The sequence below is a fragment of the Balaenoptera borealis genome (assembly GCF_965194805.1).
Source record: "Balaenoptera borealis genome assembly, chromosome: 9".
Taxonomy (NCBI): domain Eukaryota; kingdom Metazoa; phylum Chordata; class Mammalia; order Artiodactyla; family Balaenopteridae; genus Balaenoptera; species Balaenoptera borealis.
Window position 1 is genome coordinate 110,454,440 of NC_138873.1, and position 22,864 is coordinate 110,477,303.

The 22,864-nt window shown below is 37.2% G+C and overlaps 1 protein-coding gene across 36 annotated transcripts in view; it reads left to right on the forward strand.

The window, feature by feature from the left end:
• Window positions 1-22,864, forward strand: part of RIMS1 (regulating synaptic membrane exocytosis 1) — a 467,002-nt gene that overhangs the window by 381,100 nt on the left and 63,038 nt on the right. For 21 of the 36 annotated variants that reach the window (XM_082404981.1, XM_082404992.1, XM_082405003.1 and 18 more), the window contains one exon: window positions 20,932-21,167. The exons of 10 other annotated variants lie outside the window; for them this stretch is intronic. In XM_082404981.1, the coding sequence (XP_082261107.1) occupies window positions 20,932-21,167 (236 nt within the window). The remainder of the gene's footprint in view (window positions 1-20,931; window positions 21,168-22,864) is intronic. 5 more of the 36 variants (XM_082405014.1, XM_082404988.1, XM_082404995.1 and 2 more) reach the window with 2 other exon arrangements.

A 22,864-nucleotide genomic window follows, 5' to 3' on the forward strand; every position in this document is an offset into this window, starting at 1 on the left:
GTTTCTATTTATCTTCTGTGTTTATGTGTTTATATCTGCATGTTGGAGAACTGACTGCTGATTATAAACCTGGCAGTATTATGTGGACGGGTTAATGGTCACCAGGCATGAACTCTGGTTATCAATGTTAAATACCAGTTCTTCAGGAAAATCTTCATATTTCTGTGGTAATTATCCTATTATTTGAAATGGATACGATATCCTTTCACTCAAAACCAGGGCTTCCCAAACTTCACGTATTTCACATGTCACTTTCATATTTTGCCATGACTGCGTAACACGTATATACAGCACACAATATCATGAGTGCTGTAACAGCCCAGGAGTGTAACAGTTAATAATCTCATTTTATAAATAAAATAAAATGAAGCAACCTATTAACTTTACTTGACAGTAAGCAGTAGAGCTAGAATTGAGAGCCCTGTGATTTAACCCCTTTATTTTTATGTAGTGAATCTCTTTATCTCTAATAATATTTTTTTGCTTTAAAGTCTATTTTGTCTTACATGACAAATTTTAAACTAGTGTTCAATCTAACCTTTCACATCCTTTTATTTTTAATCTTTCTGTTAAAGGTTATGAGTTATGTGTGAGTTATATCTCTTGTAACCATCATAGAACTGGATTTAGATTTTTTTTTTCCTTCTAGCTTGACAATCTGTATCATTTAATTGGCTAACTAATGCATTTGCATTTATTTTGATTTCTTACGTATTTGGAATTCTTTCTACTATCTTGTTTTATATTTTCAATATTTATTATTCTATTTTTTCCTCTTTCCTGATTAGTTTTGAATCAAATTATTTTCATTTCATTTCTTTCTCTATTATTCTGGAAATTATATTATTTCTGTGATTTTAGTGCCTAATTTAGTGTTTCGAGAATATATATTTTGTTAAGTAATAAATCTAAAAGTTAATAATTACTACTACTGCCTCCAGAGGAAAAAAATGACTCTAGTACACTTTAGCTCCTTTACCATCCACCATTTGCATAATTTTTGTCCAGTGTTTTCATTATATATTGTTTTCTTTCTCCCATTATTGGATGTTATTTTTTTTTAATGCTTTAGAGTAACCCACATATTTTCTAGTTTCTTTGCCTAACCATTTTTCTTGCATCTTAGATCTTCATTTGGGGAGCATTCTCCAACTTCCTGAAATATATGCAGTGTATTTTTTAAAATTATTTGTTTGTTTATTTATTTATGCAAATCAATGCCACCAGTGAAGCTCCCTTAGGACTTAGACCCAGACCCACATTGTCCCTTGTTCTCCAAGGGTCTTGGCTCATGCAGGGATTTCAGTTCTAAGTCCCCTCTGACCCTGGACCCAAGGCTCTAAATTTCTCATCTGCAAAACCTCCCAAGACATTCATAACTCACTTAGCAATCTGTTTTCAGTCCCCTCTTGGTCTTTAGGCCACAGGGATTTGCCTTTCTTTCCTGTGAACTTAGGTTTGTATTTTAACAGGTATTTGTTGTCATTTTCCCATTATTTCTAGATATTGGGGAGGGAAAGGATTTTTCAGAATATATCATCTACCACTTTGCTAGAGATAGTAGCTCATATTTAATGTGCTACTATTTTCTTAATTTTTAAAAACTTTACTCACTTAAAAGGATAATATTTAAAGCAAAATAAATAATTGTAGCAAGAAGAACTGTGGCCCTAGGGACCTTATCCCAAGTTAGAGGGCAAATGCCAGGGCATGGAAAAGAGAATTGCATCTTGAACTGGTGGTGAGATCTAAGGCACAGGAGAAAAAGTGATGGGGATGGGCGGGGGGAGGTGGAGGGAGCTGAGGACCAGGAAATAAGGGAAGGAAGGAAGAAAGGAACAAATGAACAAATGAACCGAGGGAAGAAGGGAGGGAGGAAGGAAGGAAAGAGGGAGCTCCAGCAGAGAAAGGCCCCTTGAATGGTGAGGAGAAACGGAAGCTGGGAACGGATGAATGACACGGGGGCAAAGGTAGATTACAGCCCAGAGGCAGGCAGAGATTCTGGGCGGGGGGGAGATTGGAATTTAAGGAGGGAGCCCAGGTGGGCCATAGATTAAGGGAGCGGTTAGTGATCCTGGAATAAAGAGGTCCTTAGAGGCTGCTTTGGACTCAGATGCCAATCTTCAGTTCAGTCCACTGTGGCCAAGGTGACAGGACACCAAGCACATGAAGCTGGGCACGACGGATACCGGGGGCCCCTTTATTCAAACGGTGGCAGTGTACCTGGGGAGCGTGGCCGGTGCATGATGCTGACAAGCAAGCAAACAAACAAATCAAAACAACAAAAAAACCCCAAACCTTTAATATCAGGCCTTCACATTCTATAGATTGATACAAAACCATTTTGCTACACCTAGAAGAATGACCAGTGCACCACAGTTATTAGAATTTCAAGGACAGTAAGGTAATGAGGCTTGGAATAGTAATACGGGGAGCTACTATTTATTTTACAGTTGAAGGTAGTTTACAAAGATGATTCCCCATCGTCCAACAAAGTAGATGTTTCTGTTTATTTTATAAATGAGAAAATGAGATATCTGAGATTTGAAGAAATTGTCCAGGGCCATAAATAGCAAATAATGATGCTGTCAATAGAATCTAGGTCTTTCTTATCTTAAAGCTCATAGATTTGTTGTTGTTATTTTTCTTTTTCACTCTGCACACCTATCTTTTAAAAGTAGTGAAGTTTTTAAAGGCAGAAATAAAAAAAGTAAATTCAATGCTAAAATGACTTCAATGATAAGACCTGTGAAGCCCGGGGCATATTTAGAAAGTTTCCCATCCCTACATCCATATGGACAGACGGGAAATCTGACAAATGCTAGAGCTTTGGCTCTTCAGGAGGGTTTTGTCCAATTGTCCTCCTCCCTCTGAGGTCCCTACTCTGCAGTGAGTGATGCTGAGAAACCCCAGATGTAAGTGAGTTTGTGCAGATGTCCAGTTGTTTTCATAGGCTCTAGGAAATACTGAAGTGAGCCTTCCCCGCTCCAAACGACTGACTGCCGTGAGAGATCACGTAGACTTCGGTCCATCCAGAGCCCAGCCAATCGAGGCTGCCCCTCCCGTTGTCAGCTGCATCCCGTGTAACCCAGGACAGAAGCCTGGTAACAGCCACTGAGATCCTCGGTCTGAAGTGCAAATTTAAGGTGTGGAGAAAACTTTGCTGGAAACGGGGACGCGAAGCCGATGGGGACAGCAGGTCATCTAGATCTTATATGAGTATGATCGGAGTAGACGTGTATAAAGAGGTGTTATGCATGACAACTGAGAACAGTCGTGAGGAGGAGGCCTTATCCAGATTCAAGAATTCTCTGGAAGGCTGTGTTTTACAGACCCTTAGGAAAGATCACTCTTCTGGGCAGAGTTCTCTACGGCCTTTGGCTGCCTCTGTCATCCTGCATCTTCCGTGTTGCCCCCTTTAGAGTGGGACAGGGTTGACGGACCCTCTAGTGTCAGGCTCTGCTCAGAGTGGATGGAAACGTGCCCACAGAACCTACCATGTCATTGTGAAACCGGGATTCGGAAGGGAGCTCTGATCGGTCATTATCGATCAAATCACTGCAAAGAGATTTACCCTTATTTTCAAAACACTGTCAGGTATTATTTCCTTCTAAAACTCTAAACTAAATCTGCCCAAACTATGTTTCTGTATCTGTGCATAAATTCTTGATTTGATTTTATCAAAACGTATAAAAGATAAAGCTATAAAAGACTCTTACTATTTACATTTACTTTAGTGATATAAAATACAGGCTAAATGTCTAATTTTAGTGATATGTTTCCCACATATTAAATGATAAAAATGATTTAGTTGTAGTATCACACTTACAGCATTAGTTTAGTCTGTAGTTAGTTATATCTTTTATGTGAATTAACTTTCTAGTTCCAGGAAGTGGTCAGGTGTGAATCTCAGATACAAAAAAGGACATTGGGGAACGTAGCCAGATCAAGTGTGAGGAAGTTGAGGGATGCAGGAGGGTGTGGAAAAGGGAAAATTAATATGATTAGTTAGTAGGAAATAAAGTAATAAATAGATTACATATGCAGAAGTAAATAAAGAACTGAAAATATATGCTGCCACTATCTATCATCTATCTATCACCTATCTATCTATATATATCTATCGTCTATCATCTATCTATATCCATCTATCATCTAGCTACTATCTATCTATCTATCTCTCTATCATCTATCTATATATCCAGCTATCAGTCTATCTGTCTATATCTGCTTTGATACTATCACTAACCAATACTGAGACCTTCACCAAGTACACAGCTTCTGTAGAACTTATTTTCCTATTTAGTTATTCATTCACTCATTCACCCATTCACCAGTCATTTATTGGATGCCTATTATATGGAGGTAGGATAGTTGATACCAACTGTATGATGCAAAGCAAACCAGACATGATCCCTAGCTCTGTGGTTTAAAGTGAATATATATATATATATATATATATATATTTTATTATGTGAATAGTCATCTGAGAAATGAGAATCCTACCTGCCACGCCTGCCTCACAGGACTGTGTGAGAATAAAATGATAGTGTATGTCAGATGCTCTGGAAGGGTAGTTATGCTGTATGATTATAACTCAATTACTGCATACAAGATGCTAAGGATTAAAGGAGTTACTTTGTACTTTTAAAAGTTATCCTTACATGTCTCACAGGCCAGATGACTACCTAGGGTATGACACAACACCTTTCAAAATCTGGATTTTGATTGTTAATATTTAATTTTTCCACTTGGCTGTGATTTATGATGAGCTGGATGAATATGTATTGGCCCGGAGAAGTTCCATTTCATTAACGCGAAGGTTGTTGGAGTCATGCCCTTGGACTGTTGGTGTTCTAAAGAACATTACTGTCTGCAGATTGCCATGTACATGTTTGAAACAGGAGAAGAACTAAATGGTGAGGAGGAGACTTAGATAGCAGGGCTCAGGGCTTTATCCTTCCACGAGAGCAATTTTACTAGTATTTGTTTTATTAATTCAAGACCTATGAAATATATTATTAAAAAATAAAGAGGAAGTATTGCTGCCTTAAAAGCATATTGTAAACCAAATGTGGCACAATAAATTCTGGTGCTATGATTTGCAGGAAAAAAATGAAAATATGAGATCTGGTACTAATTCTTTAGCTATTAAGTATTTTGAATTCAGATAATACCATAATTTGGCCAATGGTTTGTGTATTGTGTAGCAAGTCTTTGGTATAATACATTAAGAAAAAAACTCAATTTCAAAGAAGAAGAAAACTTGCAGACTCTTTGGTCTGTATTGAGCTTAGTTGGTCTATTTTCCTACTGTGTACTTTGTTTATGAATCATAAACTTGATGTATGAAGTAGAAGTACTTGGGATTGCTTTGTAGCACATTAGCTTTACACAGTATGATACAAACTAGCCAAAGGAATATATTTTATTTTCAAACTCATTGCTTCGGCATGCATAGCTAACAGATGTGTAGCTGCTACCCTTGGCAACTGTTACATTTAAAACAATATAGTAAAAACTTTAAAGGCTTTTTTACATTATCATTATTTTAAGAAAATAATCATTTAGAGCTACAGTTCTTTATTCATTTTAAAATATGATTACATTGATTTCACCTAGGCCATCTTAAAGCATAGACACAATAACCAAATTTGTATAAATCAACACTCGCTGAATGAATACATAGTACATACCCAGTGCAGTAAATCAAAACCCTAGACCTTGAAGGATTCTCAAAAAGCCTTATATGCTAGTTTCCTATAATTAGTGGAAATGTTTTCTAAGTTATCTGAATCATCCAACATAATTAGTGGTCTTCTTTTCTCCTTTGTAAACTAAAACAGCAGTTACATCAAGAAATCACTTGTGTGTGTCTGTCTTCAGCTTTATGAGTTTATAATTTTGTGACTCATTTATACTATTTTATGGTTCAGAAATGATATGAGAGATTTTTTTATATATGTTTTACTGAAGTATATTTGATTTGCAATGTGTCAAGTGTACAGCAAAGTGATTCAGTTGTACATATATTTATATATTCTTTTCAGATTCTTTTCCATTATAGGTTATTACAAGATATTGAGTATAGTTCCCTGTGCTATACAGTAGGTCCTTGTTGGTTTTCTATTTTACATATAGTAGTGTGTATATGTTAATCTCAAACTCCTAATATATCCCTCCCCCACCCCCTTTCCCCTTTGGTAACCATAAGTTTGTTTTCTATGTCTGTGAGTCTTTCTGTTTTGTAAATAAGTTTGTTTGTATCATTTTTTTAGATTCCACATATAAGTGATACCATATGATATTTGTCTTTCTCTGTCTTACTTCACTTAGTATGATCATCTCTAATTGCATCCATGTTGCTGCAAATGGCACAATTTCGTTCCTTTTTATGGCTGAGTGATATTCCATTGTATATATGTACCACATCTTCTTTATCCATTCCTCTGTTGATAGACATTTAGGTTGCTTCCATGTCTTGGCTATTGTAAATAGTGCTGCCGTGAACATTGGGGTGCATGTATCTTTTCGAATTATGGTTTTCCCCGGACATATGGCCAGGAATGGGATTGCTGGGTCATATGGTAATTCTATTTTAGTTTTTTGAGGAACCTCCATGCTGTTCTCCATAGTGGCTGCACCAGTTTACATTCCCACCAACAATATAGGAGGGTTCCCTTTTGAGAGATGACTTTCTAGTGTTTCACTATTTACTGAATGTTGTACACCAGCTTTTGTTGAACCGTGTGTGTGTGTGTGTGTGTACGCATATATATTTAACTGAATTTATGGTAGACTGGAAATACATGGATATATGTTTAACTCATCATTTGTAGTCACTAAGGCCCCTAAACATTTCTTAGAATACATAATAAACAAATTATTGACTTATTTAATATTTAAACAGAGTAATTACATTTTTTCTACCCCATTATATACTTAGTTCCCAAGTCAAAAGCTGGAAGCTGCCCTAGTTTTAACTCCCCCCAACCCTCCTCCTAATGCTTTGTTTCTCAATCTTTGTACCGTTATCAACCCCCAAGGAGACTTTTGGACGCTCTTTCCCTAAAGCCCTCCCCACATGACATTTTAACCTCACAGGTACTCTGTTTGTACACTGTGGCCCCTTAGAAGACCACAACCACAGTATTATCTGAGATCTTCTTATCCCTCTCACCTCCACCAAGAGCCAATGAACACCTTTGGGAGCTTATTACTCACATTGAGAATTTGTGTTCAAATCAGTCATCAATTGTATTGATTTTACTTCCTACATAGAACTCATGATCACAGAACTGAAGATTACAGAGGACAGATGTTTTTATTCCTCTCTAGTTGCCAACTGAAAATTACCCAGATTTTGTAAGAAAAAGACTGAAAATTGCATCTACTATGAAACTAGGAGACAACTACATCCTTAAATTATAAACTATAGAAAAAAGCCTTCAAATTCAGTGAAATCTGGACTAAAATGAGGAGAAATACCAAGAGGAGACACTGACTTATTCAGCTACTGAATATAATGTAGAGTTCTCCAAAATAAATGGCACAGCCTTAAAAAGCCCAATCAAAAATGTGCACCTAGGATCTTTGAGAACTAGGGAAAGTTCTAGACCTGGGACATCCTGAAACAATGTTTCATACCTCAGAGGAGCAGCTGACATCTGCTCAGAGGAGAAGCCTCAATGGTCTGCCAGGCTGTCTGAGAGCTGTAAATAGGAATCAGTTTGGAAAACACTGCTCTGTGTAGTTTGCAGAGAAATACATTGCTGTAGCACAATCATAACACATACATCTTCATTACTAATCATGTGGAGATTTGGGTAACATCACTGGTCTGGATGATTTTAATCTTATCTGAAAATAAGCAATAAGATGACGCAGCCTTTCCAGCTGTAGGTGTGACAGGATAGCTTGTATCAGACGGAGGGTCCCGCCTATAAACCTACAAAAGCTAAACAAGAAAAAACAAACAAATAAAACACTATTTGGCGGCACTTGGAAGCAACAAAGCAGACAAAGAAACTAGAGAGACCACAACCCTTGAAAGAAGGAAAGAGCACAAAGTGATGCCACATGTACCCCTTTTTCTATGGAGGGACTTTGCAACCCGGTGACACAGATATTGGAGCAAAGCAAAAAGCAGCATCTTCCCCGGGCTGAGGAGACAGATGTCACAATTCAGGAACTGACAAAGAAGCTGGAAACTGTGAGTGGAGGGTCCCGAAATTTGCTACAGATTCCCCTAATTTGTTGACTGCTGGGCTTGTGCAGGCGCAGAAATTAACCGAGAAATTAACCGAACAGCCCCAGCTGGAAGATGAACTTCTGAGCAGACCTTCCAGCAGCTGCCGGGTGCTGGGAGAGGCCCATCCACTTCAAGCGCGTGGGAAACACTTTGGTGTCCTGGACAAATTCCAAGAGCACCAAACTGGGAATAAGCGTCACACACTACCACACACTACGAGTAAGGGCAGACCTTCAAGCCCAGCTCTGAACAGGAACAGAATTCATTCTCTCTGCCAACCAAAAGCAATTTCACCCTTGTTGGAGGAAAATAATATCATCCAGAGCCTCTGTAGGTAGGTTTTCACCCACAATGTCTGGCATCTAATTTAAATTTACAAGGCAAGCTAAAACTTTTAAATTAATAAAAAGAGGACCAACCAACTAAAAACTAACAATAGAGTTCTCAGAGAGGGACCTTAAAATATCCATGATTAATATGTTCTAGCAAACAAAGGAGAATGGATGCTTTCAGCAGAGACCTGGAATCCATTTTTATAAATTGAGCAATAATGCTAAAACTAAAAAATACCAAAAAATAAAAATAAAAACCCTAACAACACATTGACTAGGTGGGTTTAATTAATTAATTAATGGCATATTAGAAACAGCAGAACAGAGAATTAGTGAGCTGGTCAGTGGAAAGTATATAAATTGACACAAGAGAAAGAAGAGAAGTTTCAGGAGAACAGGACAGATGTGAGATGTGATGGAAAGGTCTGAGTGTGTAACTGAGTCCCAGAAGGAGAGGAAGTGCAGAAACAATACTTGAATCCTGAAGGGCTGGCCGAGAACTTTCCGACTTCATAAATCCAAAGACCTTTCAAATTCCGAAGATATATGAAGAGAAAAACAAATCTAGCAATATCATTATCAGAGTACTGAAAACTAAAGAAAAAATCTTTTCTTAAAAGAATCCTAGGGGGAAAAAAAGAGATTATCTTCAGGGAAGCAACAGTAAGATTTTGGCTGAAATTTCAACAGATGTTATCAAAGCCCCAAATCAATGGAATGACCAAAGGAAAGAATGCCGCAAGAAAAAATAAAAACATCCAACCCACTGTTTATGCTTAGTATGTGTTACCCAGCAAAAATAGCCTTCAGACAGTGCACGGATACATGAATGAAACAGCTAAGAACTCATCACCAGCGGACCTGATCTTCATGTTGGGAGAAAATGTCCCCAGTTGGAAGCTCTAAGCTGGAGGAAGGAATAGAGAACACCAGGGAGAGTTAGTAATAATAACAGTAACAACAACAACATACTGGGGAGAGTTAGTAATAATAACAGTAACAACAACAACATACTGGGGAGAGTTAGTAATAATAACAGTAACAACAACAACATACTGGGGAGAGTTAGTAATAATAACAGTAACAACAACAACATACTGGGGAGAGTTAGTAATAATAACAGTAACAACAATAACAACCAGAGAGAGTTAGTAATAATAACAGTAATAACAACAACAACATACGGGGGAGAGTTAGTAATAATAGTAGTAATAACAACAACAACCAGGGAGAGTTAGTAATAATAATAGTAACAACAACAGTACCCAGTGGTAGTTAAGACGTGTACAAGTAACACCTATAAAATACCTACGTGAAAGGTGGGAGGGGAGTGAAGGAATCAAGCTGCTGTAAAGTTCGTGCATTATCTAAAAGTGGTAACATTTCTAACTTAAGGAAAATTCTGATAAGGTGCATACTTTAATCTTGAGAGTAGCCACAAACAAATACTAGAAGAATGTACAACTCAGATCTTAATAGTGTAGGAAAATATGCCTAACTAATCTAGCTAGGTAAAAAGGAGAGGTGAAAGGACAAACGGATGTGATCATTAAAAATAAACAGCCAATGGTCGACTTAACTCTGGCTGTATCAGTAATTGCCTCAAATGTAAACGGACTAAATGCTTATTACCAATATCATGGAATGAAAACGGGAGGTATCAGTGCAGGTGACCAAATATTTAAATGATAGGAACAATTTTATGCAGGTAAGTTTTATACCTGAGATCAAGGTCAGCAAACTGACCAACAGGCCAAATCTGGCCCATTGCCTGCTTTTGTGAATAAAGGTTTATTAGGACACGTCTGTGCCCATTTGTTTATATATCATCTGTGGCTCTTTTCCCACTACAATAACAAAGGTGAGACTGTTTGGCCCACAAAGCCTAAAATATTTACTATTTGATACTTTACAAAATAAATTTACCTAACCCTGACTTAGGTGAAATCTACAAATTCCTTGAAAAGCACAGCTTACTAAAACTAACATAAGAAGGAATAAAAACAGGGAGGAGTCCTATATCTATGTTTAAGGATGATCCTATCATTGTTTTCAACTCCCCACAAGGAAAACTGCTGACCCAGGTGGATTCACTGGTAAGTTGTTCCAAAAATTTAAAGAATAAATGCTCTTAGTCTGACCTGATATTTCCAGAGAGTAAAGAGGAGAAATACTTCCAAACTCTCTCTGTGAGTCAAGCCTCTACTTGATAAATTTGGTAAGGAGAAGACAGGAAAATTATAGGCCAAAATCTCTCATTAAAAGAGACAAAAGGCCTCAAGCAAAAATTTAGCCAATTGAATCCAGATAGAGAAAGAGATCACTTTGTAAAATTCCATCTGTGGGATTTTTGGACATTTTTGAACATCGGAGGTCTGTTCAACCTTGGTGGGTCCTCCCTGGAGACCCCCTGTGGGTCGGGACCCAGCCAGGCTGGACATGATCTCGGGCACCGCAGGCCAGTGCTGCCTGCAGCGTCTGGTTAAAGGGAGGCTTCCGGTCTGTGTCACAGGGCAATCTATCTGTCGGTCTGTCTGTCTCTATCCATCTCTATGAGACAGAGAAATTTTGAGAGAGAGAATGAGAATACATTATGAAGACAACAGTTTTGTTCTGTAAGTGAGAGACTGGCTTAACATTATCTCTGTGTAATTCATTGTAGAAGGAAAGAAAGAAATCCTCTGATCCTCTCATGATCACAGTAGACACAGAAAAAATTGTAATAAAGTTCATTACATGTATATGATAAAATATGTTAGTGAACTAAAAAGAGAATTTTCTTAAAATGAAAAAGGTAATCTACCATAACCTTACAACAAGCGTCATACTTCATAAGGAAATACTGAACACTTTCCCCTGAGTTCACTGAAGCCACTTTCACAACCTCTGCTCAACATTATTTGGATGGTCCTAGCCAGTGTTGGACCTGGCAGTGTGGCAGTATAGGAAGGAAAAATAAATAAAAGCAATAAAGATTATAAATGAAGAATGTAAACTGTCATTATTCACAGTCTATATGATTGCACATATAAAAAACTCAAAAGAATCTGCCACAAAATTATTAGAATTAATAAGCGAATTTAGCAGTCACTAGATGCAAGGTCAGTATATAAAAATCAATTGTATTTTTATCTACCAGCAACAAACATTAGGACATGAAATTTATAAAATACATCAATACAGTATAATCAGAAACTTGAAATACCTAGGAATAAACCTAATACCTAATTAAACTAAGTAGATAAATGAATTAGAAATAAACTAAATAAGTAGGAATAAATTAACAATATGTAAGTCCTCAATATGAAGCGTACTTATAGCCTCATATGTAAAGCCACAGTTGTGTGCAGGTGAAATTCAATAAGAATTACACAGGGACAACTACTTCTAAAGGTCTGGCCATTTGAAGGGATCAAATATAAATAGTGGTCTAACTCGAGTACATCCCCTTGGTTCTAAGTGATGCCTGCTGTCAAAATAGGTCCGCTAGACGTGCTTAGGAAATTTGATGCCATCTTGGTTATCAGTCAACAGGCCCAGAATTTTAACTCCTGGAAATTATGAGCTAGATTCCTGGGGATGGTCTCTTGATCAGCAAGTTCCTTTTGTATTGACCATTTGTGATTAGTAACTTGTGTATTGATCCAAACTAAAGTGTAGGACTCAAATAATTTGAGTTGACTTCTAGCATTTTTTGTAAACAGTGTAGTGAATTTATGTGTATTACAACCATCTTTTAATACGCCTTAAATTACTTGTCCCTTTTTAGGCTTACTGTGGAATCATGATAGGCCTCTATGTTCTTTTGGTGTGTTGAAGATATAGAAATTGATTATAATTGTTTTTAAGCTAAATTTGTCATTAATTTAAGAGTGGGAATCATCTTTACATAGTACCTCCTAGGCCTTTCCTGAAAGCATCCTTACTTTCTGAAGATGAGAAGATATTTCAGGCCCATATTTTTTCATTCTATTCCAAAATTTCATGCCGGCCACCTTACATTAGAATAAGGAACCAAAATCTGGCAACTAAAGGTGCAGATTTGATTGCTTATATGATTGATCCCTTGCATGTCTATGGGTAATACAAAGTCTTTTTTGTCTATTTTAGGGAACATGAGCTCATGATATTTCAATTTTATTTTATCAATCTTTAAAAAAAATTCTTGTTTGAAATGAGTTTCTACACTGTCTATTACCATCATTTCGTTGATTCTACCATGCACACTGGTCTGTACTTTATCATATATGAAATCCATAATGTATTTTACAATTGATGGCATGACATGGTTTAATTAGCAGCATTTTTCTTTCTGAAAAATCCATAAAAGAATGCTGTATCTTGATACTGATGACATAATTGATTTGATTCAGTGCGTATAGATTATCCTCCCACCTTTGCCGTATTATGGTGAGTTTCGTCACACCAGGTCATATGTGTAATTTATAATTGGGCCAAAGCAATAGCACCACCAGGCTTTCCTTGCAACACCTACCAATATGAGGTCCCCCAAATTCTGCTGAAGTTCAGGATATGACCTTCTTCATTACCTGTAGTTCCAGGACCCTGTAAGCCATGGAACAAATACTAGACCGGTTCTCTGTGCAGCCCTTGTAGGTGTGCGGTCTACGTATGAAGGACAACTCTTGTCCCTTAATGGTAAGCTGGCCATCCCTGATTAAATAAAATTTGTTCTCAGCTAGGTATTTAAGATCAATTAGTCATGTTAACAGAAAACTAAATTCTAATCTTGCATTAATGTAATATTTTTCAGTAAATGACTCATAGATCTTCCCTATTATATTATGAATATTTCCATCAAATAGAGATAGTCAAAGTTCTATTTTTTTGCTCTTTAGACTTACTGTTTAAAACTACAATAAACCAGGTAAATAATTCACTTTTCCTCAAACCTTTGACAATTTAATGTATTCACCCAAGTTTTGTCTTTTACTCCTCATTCATATTCCAGGTAGTTTACTGTAAGAAACAATTTCCTTCTTTTCCTTTGGTAAATAAAAACACATCTACTACCTTGAATATGTCACATATTTTTGTCACTTTTTTCTAGTTTAGAATGAACCATCCATATTAATTGCAACTTTTAACCTAAGCTTCTATTCTGTAGAGAAAACTTGGAGGTAGCTAATTGAGCATAACAGGCTGTCTGTCATATGCAAACAATGAAGCAGCCTAGCAAGTTACAGCTGACATAATAAAACATCCTACAAACAACCCAATCAAAAAATGGGCAGAAGACCTAAATACACATTTCTCCAAAGAAGACATACAGACATACAGATGTCCAACAGGCACATGAAAAGATGCTCCGCAATCATTCTTTGCTAATTATTAGAGACATGCAAATCAAAACTGCAATGAGGTGCCACCTCACACCAGTCAGAATGGCCATCATTTTAAAATCTACAAATAATTAATGCTGGAGAGGGTGTAGAGCAAAGGAAACCCTCCTGCACTGTTGGTGGGAATGTAAATTGGTGCAGCCACTGTGGAGAACAGTATGGAGGCTCCTTAAAAAAACTAAAAATAGTAACTACCATATGATCCAGCAATCCCACTCCTGGGCATATATCTGGAGAAAACCATAATTCAAAATGATACATGCACCCCAGTGTTCATTGCAGGATTATTTACAGTAGCCAAGACATGGAAGCAAGCTGAATGCTCATCTATAGACAGATGAATGGATAAAGAAGATGTGGTACATATACACAATGGAATATTACTCAGCCATAAAAAAGAATGAAATAATGCCATTTGCAGCAACATGGATACCCAGAGATGATCATACTAAGTGAAGTAAGTCAGACATAGAAAGGCAAATATCATATGATATCACTTCTATGTGGAATCTAAAAAGAAAGATACAAATGAAACATTTGCAAAACAGAAATAGACCCACAGACCTAGAAAACAAACTTATGGTTACCAAAGGGGAAAGGGCAAGGGAGAGATAAATTAGGAATTTGGGGTTAACATATACACACTACTATATATAAAATAGATAAACAACAAGGACCTACTGCATAGCACAGGGAACTATATTCAATATCTTATAATAACCTATAATGGAAAAGAATCTGAAAAAGAATATATATATACATATATATGTATAACTGAATCACTTTACTGTATACCTGAAACATTGTAGATTAACTATACTTCAATTTTAAAAACTTAAAAATAACTAAATAAATAAAAATAAAACATCCTTACAACCCACAGTATCCTATAAAGTTGCAAAAATGAAGATAAAGCTTTGCATCATCCAAAGGCAAATCCACTGTATAACTAATTAATCACTTGGATTACGTTTAAGCTGACACTCCAACCAACTTAATTACTGTTGATATCAGAGTTTTTTCAGAGCTATAGGTCAATTTATTTATTATGTAATTCTACATTTTCACTATCTTAAATGTTACTGGAAGAAATGTTAGCTTATCCAATAAGTAAAATCAATATAGAAAATTTAGGAATTTCAGATTGACTAGTCTGTTCATGAGAAAACCAACCTAAATCTTAAACAATAAAATAAAGTTTTGTGCTTGTATTACATACTACACTGATAAAATCTGGAATAAGACATAACGCTGTTTTTTAAAAATTTGAGTTATAATTCACATACCATAAAATTCACCCTGTTCAATTGTACAGTTCAGTGGTTTTCAGCATATTCACAATTAGTTGTGCAACCATCACTGCTGTGTAATTCGAGAACATTTTTATCTTCCCCCAAAGAAACCTATAGCCCTTTGCATCACACCCCTCCCCCCTCCTTTAGCCCCTGGTGACCACTAATCCACATTTGTCTCTGGATCTGATATTTTATTTAAATGGAATTATACAGTATGTAGCCTTTGGTATCTGGCTTTTTTCATGGAGTATAATGTTTTCAACTTCATCCATGTTTGTAACATGAATCATTCATTTTTATACGTGATAATATTCTATCGTATGGATGAAGCACATTTTGTCTCCATTCATCAGTTGATGGGCACTTGGGTTGTTTCCTCTTTTTAACTGTTATGAATAATGCTGATCTGAACGTTCCTGTGGAAGTGTTTGTATGGATATATGTCTTCAATTCTGTTGAGGATGTACCTAGGAATGGAATTACTGAGTAGTATGGCAACTCTAGTTTAATTTAACTATGTTTATGTTTAACTAAATTGCCAAACTCTTTCCAAAGCAGCTACATCATTTTACACTCCCACCAGCAGTGTATGAAGGGTCCAATTTCTTCAGAGTCTCATCAGCACTTGTAGACATCTCTTTTTTACTGTAGCTGTCCTGTGCATGCGAAGTGGCCTCTCATCGTGGTTTTCATAAAGCTTTTTTAAGTCAAATGTATCAAACTAGTTTGATATCTCAAAGGATTCACTTTGATTGTGGATTTAGATTCTTATATTAAAATTCTTTTGAGTTAGCCATTTCTTGAAAATGGATTTTTCTTGAAAGACAAGCATATTCAAAGTATTAGAAGTTCAGTTTCTTTTTTCCTCTGGGAATTCTTTAGTTAACTGTATGAGAATTATGTAAGTAGTCATTGGTCTACGTAGATCAATCAGAACGGGAGCTCTGTTCAGTTAATATCTGTCTGCCCAAACCACTATCCCTAGGGTGCAGAGAAAGTAAGAGATTTTTTTCACCAGTTGAAAAGACTTTTTTCTTATAAATTTATTTATTTTATTCATTTTTATTTTTGTCTGTGTTGGGTCTTCGTTGCTGCGTGTGGGCTTTCTCTAGTTGCGGCGAGCGGGGGCTACTCTTTGCTGTGGTGCGCAGGCTTCTCATTGCAGTGGCTTCTCTTGTTGTGGAGCACGGGCTCTAGGCGTGCGGGCTTCAGTAGTTGTGGCATGCAGCCTCAGTAGTTGTGGCGCATGGGCTTAGTTGCTCCGCAGCATGTGGGATTTTCCCAGACCAGGGCTTGAACCCGTGTCCCCTGCATTGGCAGGCAGATTCTTAACCACTGTGCCACCAGGGAAGTCCCAAAAAGACTATTTTTTAAACACAAAGAGAACTAGCAGTTTCAGTTTTATCAACTTTGACATAGACAGAAATTGACACAGAAACCTAACCCTAGAGTTTAAAGGGCTGTTCTTTACTGTGGACAAGACATTTTCTTAAGTGATGTGCACTTTTGTAGCATGCAAACGACCAGACATGCAAAAAGCCAAACAAAGAAGATTTTCTGTCATCCGTCACCCAGCTCTCAATTCATCCCTGAGGTCTGCCATCCAACAGATTTCATCCGAAGACGGATTCCCTATTGTTCCTGCTACTGGTGAGGAACGTATTATCCATCACAAACAGAGCAGAAGAAGAGACAGATTTACCAAGAACCAGAACCAGCAGCAAACAAAACAAAACCAGAGTCAAAAAAAGAAAACAGAGACTGAAAGTAATGTTCTGTTGCCTCTTGATATTCAATCCAGGAGCCAGGAAAAGGCATCCTTCGGCTCAGAGCCTTCATGGGGCACCCTGCTCAGAGGTCCAGCAGAAGTCCATCTGGGCATTTGATGGGACCTCCAACACTCTCAAAACATAATTCTCAAAATTAAAACATAATTGTTAGAAGAACAGATAGGAAATGTCAAAGTTTTAACTCATTAGTGAGAAAACTGACAGGGTGACAAGCTGGTTCCTAAGATGATGTACATATAGACATACATATATAGTCATTGGAAAAAAAAAAAGGAATGCTGAAACATTATTCACTTCGATTCAAAACTGGATAATGTTCTCTAGATCAGTAAAACCCTAACCTTGAAATTATCCTTACTACTAAGTAGTGGTTATTTGCTCCTTATCAGTTATCTTCAAACTAACATCTGACTTATACAGAGTTATAAAATTTTGGGACCGTAATTATTATAAGAGTAAATAGTAAGTCAAAAAATGTTCCATTCCCCTAGAGAGTCAAATGCCCTTAGGCCCTTATTAGTTAATCCTTAAACATGGCATTAACATGTAAGGCAATTTTTTTCTTAATCTCATTTCCAAGTTTAGATATTTTTTTTTCTTAACAGAAAGGAGGCATTTACTACTCTGAGCAACTGGGTGACTGGAGTGTTCTTAATGTGATACGGAAGTTTAGAGAAGGAGCAGTTTTTCCCTTGGGTTGAACACATTTTTGAGAGCCTTATCAGACAAACCCAAGCAGTTCACAAGTAGATACGTAAATCTAGAGTTGAGGGCTGAGACAAGGTGGAGAGAAGCCCTGGGAATCAGCAGCACATAGAAGGATGTAAAGCTTGGGACCAGATGACACATCGAGGGAGCAGGTCTCATGTGGGGAATAGAGGTCAGGGTTGGGAGGGCTGAAGAGCTCCAGTGTTTAGTGGTGAAAAAGAATAAATGTCCAGCCAGGAGGCACTAGGTGGGAAAATCTATGAGAATAAAGCATCTCAAGATCAAAAGAAGCAAACGCTTTGTCACATGCATGGTGTATGGAGAGGTCAAGAGGGTAAAGACTGAGAAACGACAGGATTTTGCTACATGGAATAATTGGTGACTTTGATGAAAGGAAAAGGCTATTGGGGGAAGCGGCAGGGACAAAGCCCGCTTCTGTTTAGTCCAGAAGAGAAAAGAGAGAGAGGACGTACAAACAACTCAGGTTCTTCAGCAAAAGGTCAGTAGCTAGGAGAGGGGGTGTCAAAGAAGAAAGGTGGGTTTTTCATTTGTTTGGTCTTTAAAGGTGGGTTATATCACAGTCTATTTGTATAGTGAGAAATCACGTTTTTTAACTTCATCAGTTCACAGAAATGGGAGGAATGCTGCAAATGTTAGTGATGCGTAAGGTGTGTGCTGATATAAACTATCCACATCTTAACGTAACCGATACAAAATATATCAGAGGGCTGGGAGGCAGCAGTCATGGTTCTACAGAGACCTTGAATAGCTTTACAAGGCAGAAAGCTTTACAGTGCATCTTGAAGGATTCAGGCACATCTAAATGACAGGAAGAGTCTTCCAGGCAATGGAAGCAGAACAAATAAAAGGCTAAGAAATAGGAGAGTAGAAGTAGATTTGTGCTAAGACTATGACCTTCACATTGATTTAATTAATCTGGCTGGTTAGACCCCCCTGCAAACCTCTCCCCTCAGTTAGGTTAACAGAAGAATGGAAAATGCCCTAACACGTTCCACTTAAAATATGGTGTTCTAGATTCTTCAGGAAGCTATGCACTGTCCTCAGATCACATAAGAATACTTTTGAGCTTCTAAACAAAATATTTTATTTTTTGAGGAAAAATTGTGTCTTAACTTATTCACAAAACGTTTTTTAACATAACTTCTTAATTCACCCCCCCCAAATGGTAATCATTTGCTGTATAGATTTCTCTAATTTTTTTTCAGAATTTTTATTTGTTGACATTGTAGAACATTTCATGGCTGTAATTAAGTATCCATGAAAAAATTTGTGAATCTTCCTAGCTCATCTTGGATACATTTTCATAGTAGAACTATTATAGAAAACATTTCCCTGTTCTTTCAAACTTCTCTATAACCTAAACAACACTGTCTAAAATTTCACAATCGTTTTTTTTTGTGCAGTGATTTTTAAAATACAGATGGAGAGTTGTGATGTAATTCTGTTTTCACGGGAATAATGTGGAGAAAACAGTACATGTTAGTTTATCCATACTTTACTGTAAAGGTAAAAACAAGATCACCGATTGTCAGGTGAATGTTGACGTGGACCAATTCAAGAAACGCAGCGAGGGATTAAGCATTCCAAATGATTCCTGTCAAATCAGGTCCCAGTTTCCATTCACTGTCGCTGAAGGGATCCTAAGGTCCAAAAAGTCTTGTCTTTTCCATGGAGTCTGAGCCCCTGCACTAATTTTCCTTTCTACTGAAGCACTCATTGTGTATATGGCCACAAACATGTTACGTGATCCTAAGACTTTCTGTTTTATTGTTTCTAATCACATTAGGGTTTATTCTGATTTGCGTATGAAAGAAATGTCATCACTTAAAGGAGCTATATTCGGTAATATATTTCATTTTTCCAAAGAAGAAATATAGAAAATCAAGATGGTGGTAAAGGTCATGTGAGCCAGTTTTTCCAAATATTTTGAGGACACATAAAATTAAGAGGGTCATTTCAGAGATATCAAACAGGCCTTTATTGGACCAAAAAAGGGATAGTCTAAATGGATACTATAACTGCATATGCAGAGCAATTAAAAAGACTGGAAGAATCCTACCATCCCTGGCCACCTCCCCAGTTGCCTGCCCTACCTGTAACTCTGACTCACAGACACTCATGTAGTTTGGCAAATAGAAAGGATATTTTCCCTCAACCTTCTACGGTACCTGAAACTCTCAACAGTAATTTATTCATTTGGGAGAGAAGTACCGTGATCTATTCAGATAACCTGATGCAATCTCAGAACATAGACAAGTAAGTTTTGCAGAAAAGAACAACAAAAAAAGGAACATCTGGACCCAGAGCCTGTGAGTTCGGAGAGTTGAAAGTTGAAAATGAGAGGAAACTTACGTGGAGGCGATGGTGCAGGAGGGGGTGAGGAAGGAGGAAGGAGAAGCAGGGCTCGTCTCCTGAACAGCATTTCCGAGACTCACTCAGCCTCGGATAGCAAAAGAGACGCCTCTTAGCTGGACTCCCAAAGAGAAACCAGAACAAACACTGGTTTCATTTTTTTTTTTTAACATCTTTATTGGAGTATAATTGCTTTACAATGGTGTGTTAGTTTCTGCTGTATAACAAAGTGAATCAGCTATACCTATACATATATCCCCATATCCCCTCCCTCTTGCATCTCCCTCCCACCCTCCCTATCCCACCCCTCTAGGTGGTCACAAAGCACCGAGCTGATCTCCCTCTGCTATGTGGCTGCTTCCCACTAGCTATCTATTTTACGTTTGGTAGTTAAACCTTGTCCTGTGGCAAATTAAGAGTATCCATTTTGAACGATATTTTTTCCTCAGGAATGTGTATGAACTTTTCTCACTGATTGAACTATTTTAGATTTTCTCTGAAAGTAACAGAGGAATTATTTATAACATTGGTCACTAATACCTCCCCATCTGTAGCCTCGGTTGCATTTCTTTTTACTATCTTCAAAGAGTTTATAGATGGCGCTGCCTTGAAATGCTCTTGTTTCAAGGCACATCTGGTAAATAAATACTGGGGGCGGTGATGTGACCTTAGAATATTCATAGCTGTAGGACTACTACTCAGCCGGGTTTTCCCTCTAAAATTTTGCCTGGATTATTTCAAAATAAGTTAGATTTAAAGTTTTGATTATGCTGACCTGTAATTTATGGATGCATATATGTTTTTACTTTGTAAATATAGTTCATTTACCCCTAAAATGCAAGGCAGACGGATGGGGACTTCAGGAAGAGCCATCACCAAGAGCACAAGCGTGAGTGGAGAGATGTACACACTGGAGCATAATGATGGCAGTCAGTCGGACACGGCTGTGGGCACTGTTGGAACAGGTGGGAAGAAAAGGAGGTCCAGCCTGAGTGCCAAAGTGGTTGCCATCGTGTCTCGAAGGAGTAGAAGCACATCCCAGCTAAGCCAAACAGGTGAGTGAAGTGAATTCAACTTACACATCTCAAGTTCTCGCTGGAGAGACGAATGTCAACCTTCATGCAATGGCTTGGGATGGGATTGTACAGTGTATGGATTCTTCTTTACAAAGAACGTTTGTTTCTCTGTTTCTGGAAACCTGTTCCATGTGTGGGTTTTTGTTTTTTTTTTTTTTCTGTACAGCTGTCTAACCAGGTATCATTTGTCAGTCCCTAAAGTGGTCAGGTATATTGTGAAAAAAAAATAAATAAATAAAGCCACGTTTACAAATATGCAAGGAAATGCAAAGAAGTGTTAAAGAACCAAATTGATGGAAATGCAAGAAAAGCAACAGGATTCTCCTTTTCAAAATGTTCCATAATACAATTACTTCTAATTTAGGCTATCTCCATATTGTTTTAGAAAAGAAGGTCAGTTGTGCAACTTGAAATACAGTCTTCAGGGGGCTGTGTGAATGTAATAATTGAACTGTGACTGTTCTATTTTCAATGCAAGTAAAAACGCAGCAGTTATTTTTACTTTACAAAAAATGGGTCAGTGGATTCATGCAAAGAATAATGTCAATACAAATTTGAGTTTCAAACATTTTCTACTGCTTATAAATCTTAAAAGCTTTATATCCTCAAGGTATATAGAAAAAAGCAAACAGAAGGGAGGATGATTATTTGTGTATTATCAAATACAAAAAACTGCCTAAAATTATATAACATTTGATCATACATGTTAGATAATTCATTACTAGGCTTAGCCTTACGGAAAATTGAAGGTAAGTGAAATATTGAACTGATTTAAATTGTCAGCACCTGTTTCTCCTGCCATAATCTTCGTTCCGTTTATTGTTCCTTAAGAGTGAAAGTCTTGGCACAAAATTTACTTAGACTAAAAAACTTCCATGAAATCCTTTTTATAGTTAACTTGGCATCCTGGAAAGTACATTTTTTTTTTGAATTTTACAATTTTATTTTTTTATATAGCAGGTTCTTATTGGTTATCCATTTTATACATATTAGTGTATACATGTCAATCCCAATCTCCCAATTCATCCCACCACTACCCCACCCCCCTGCCGCTTTCCCCGCTTGGTGTCCGTACATTTGTTCTCTACATCTGTGTCTCTATTTCTGCCCTGCAAACCGGTTCATCTGTACCATTTTTCTAGGTTCCACATATATGTGTTAATATACGATATTTGTTTTTCTCTTTCTGACTTACTTCAGTCTGTATGACAGTCCCTAGATCCATCCACGTCTCTACAAATGACCCAATTTCATTCCTTTTTATGGCCGAGTAATATTCCGTTGTATATATGTACCACTTCTTCTTTAGCCATTCATCTGTCGATGGGCATTTAGGTTACTTCCATGACCTGGCTATTGTAAATAGTGCTGCAATGAACATTGGGGTGCATGTGTCTTTTTGAATTATGGTTTTCTCAGGGTATATGCCCAGTAGTGGGATTGCTGGGTCATATGGTAATTCTATTTTTAGCTTTTTAAGGAACCTCCTTACTGTTCTCCATAGTGGCTGTATCAATTTACATTCCCACCAACAGTGCAAGAGGGTTCCCTTTTCTCCATACCCTCTCCAGCATCTGTTGTTTGTAGATTTTCTGATGATGCCCATTCTAACTGGTGTGAGGTGATACCTCATTGTAGTTTTGATTTGCATTTCTCTAATAATTAGTGATGTTGAG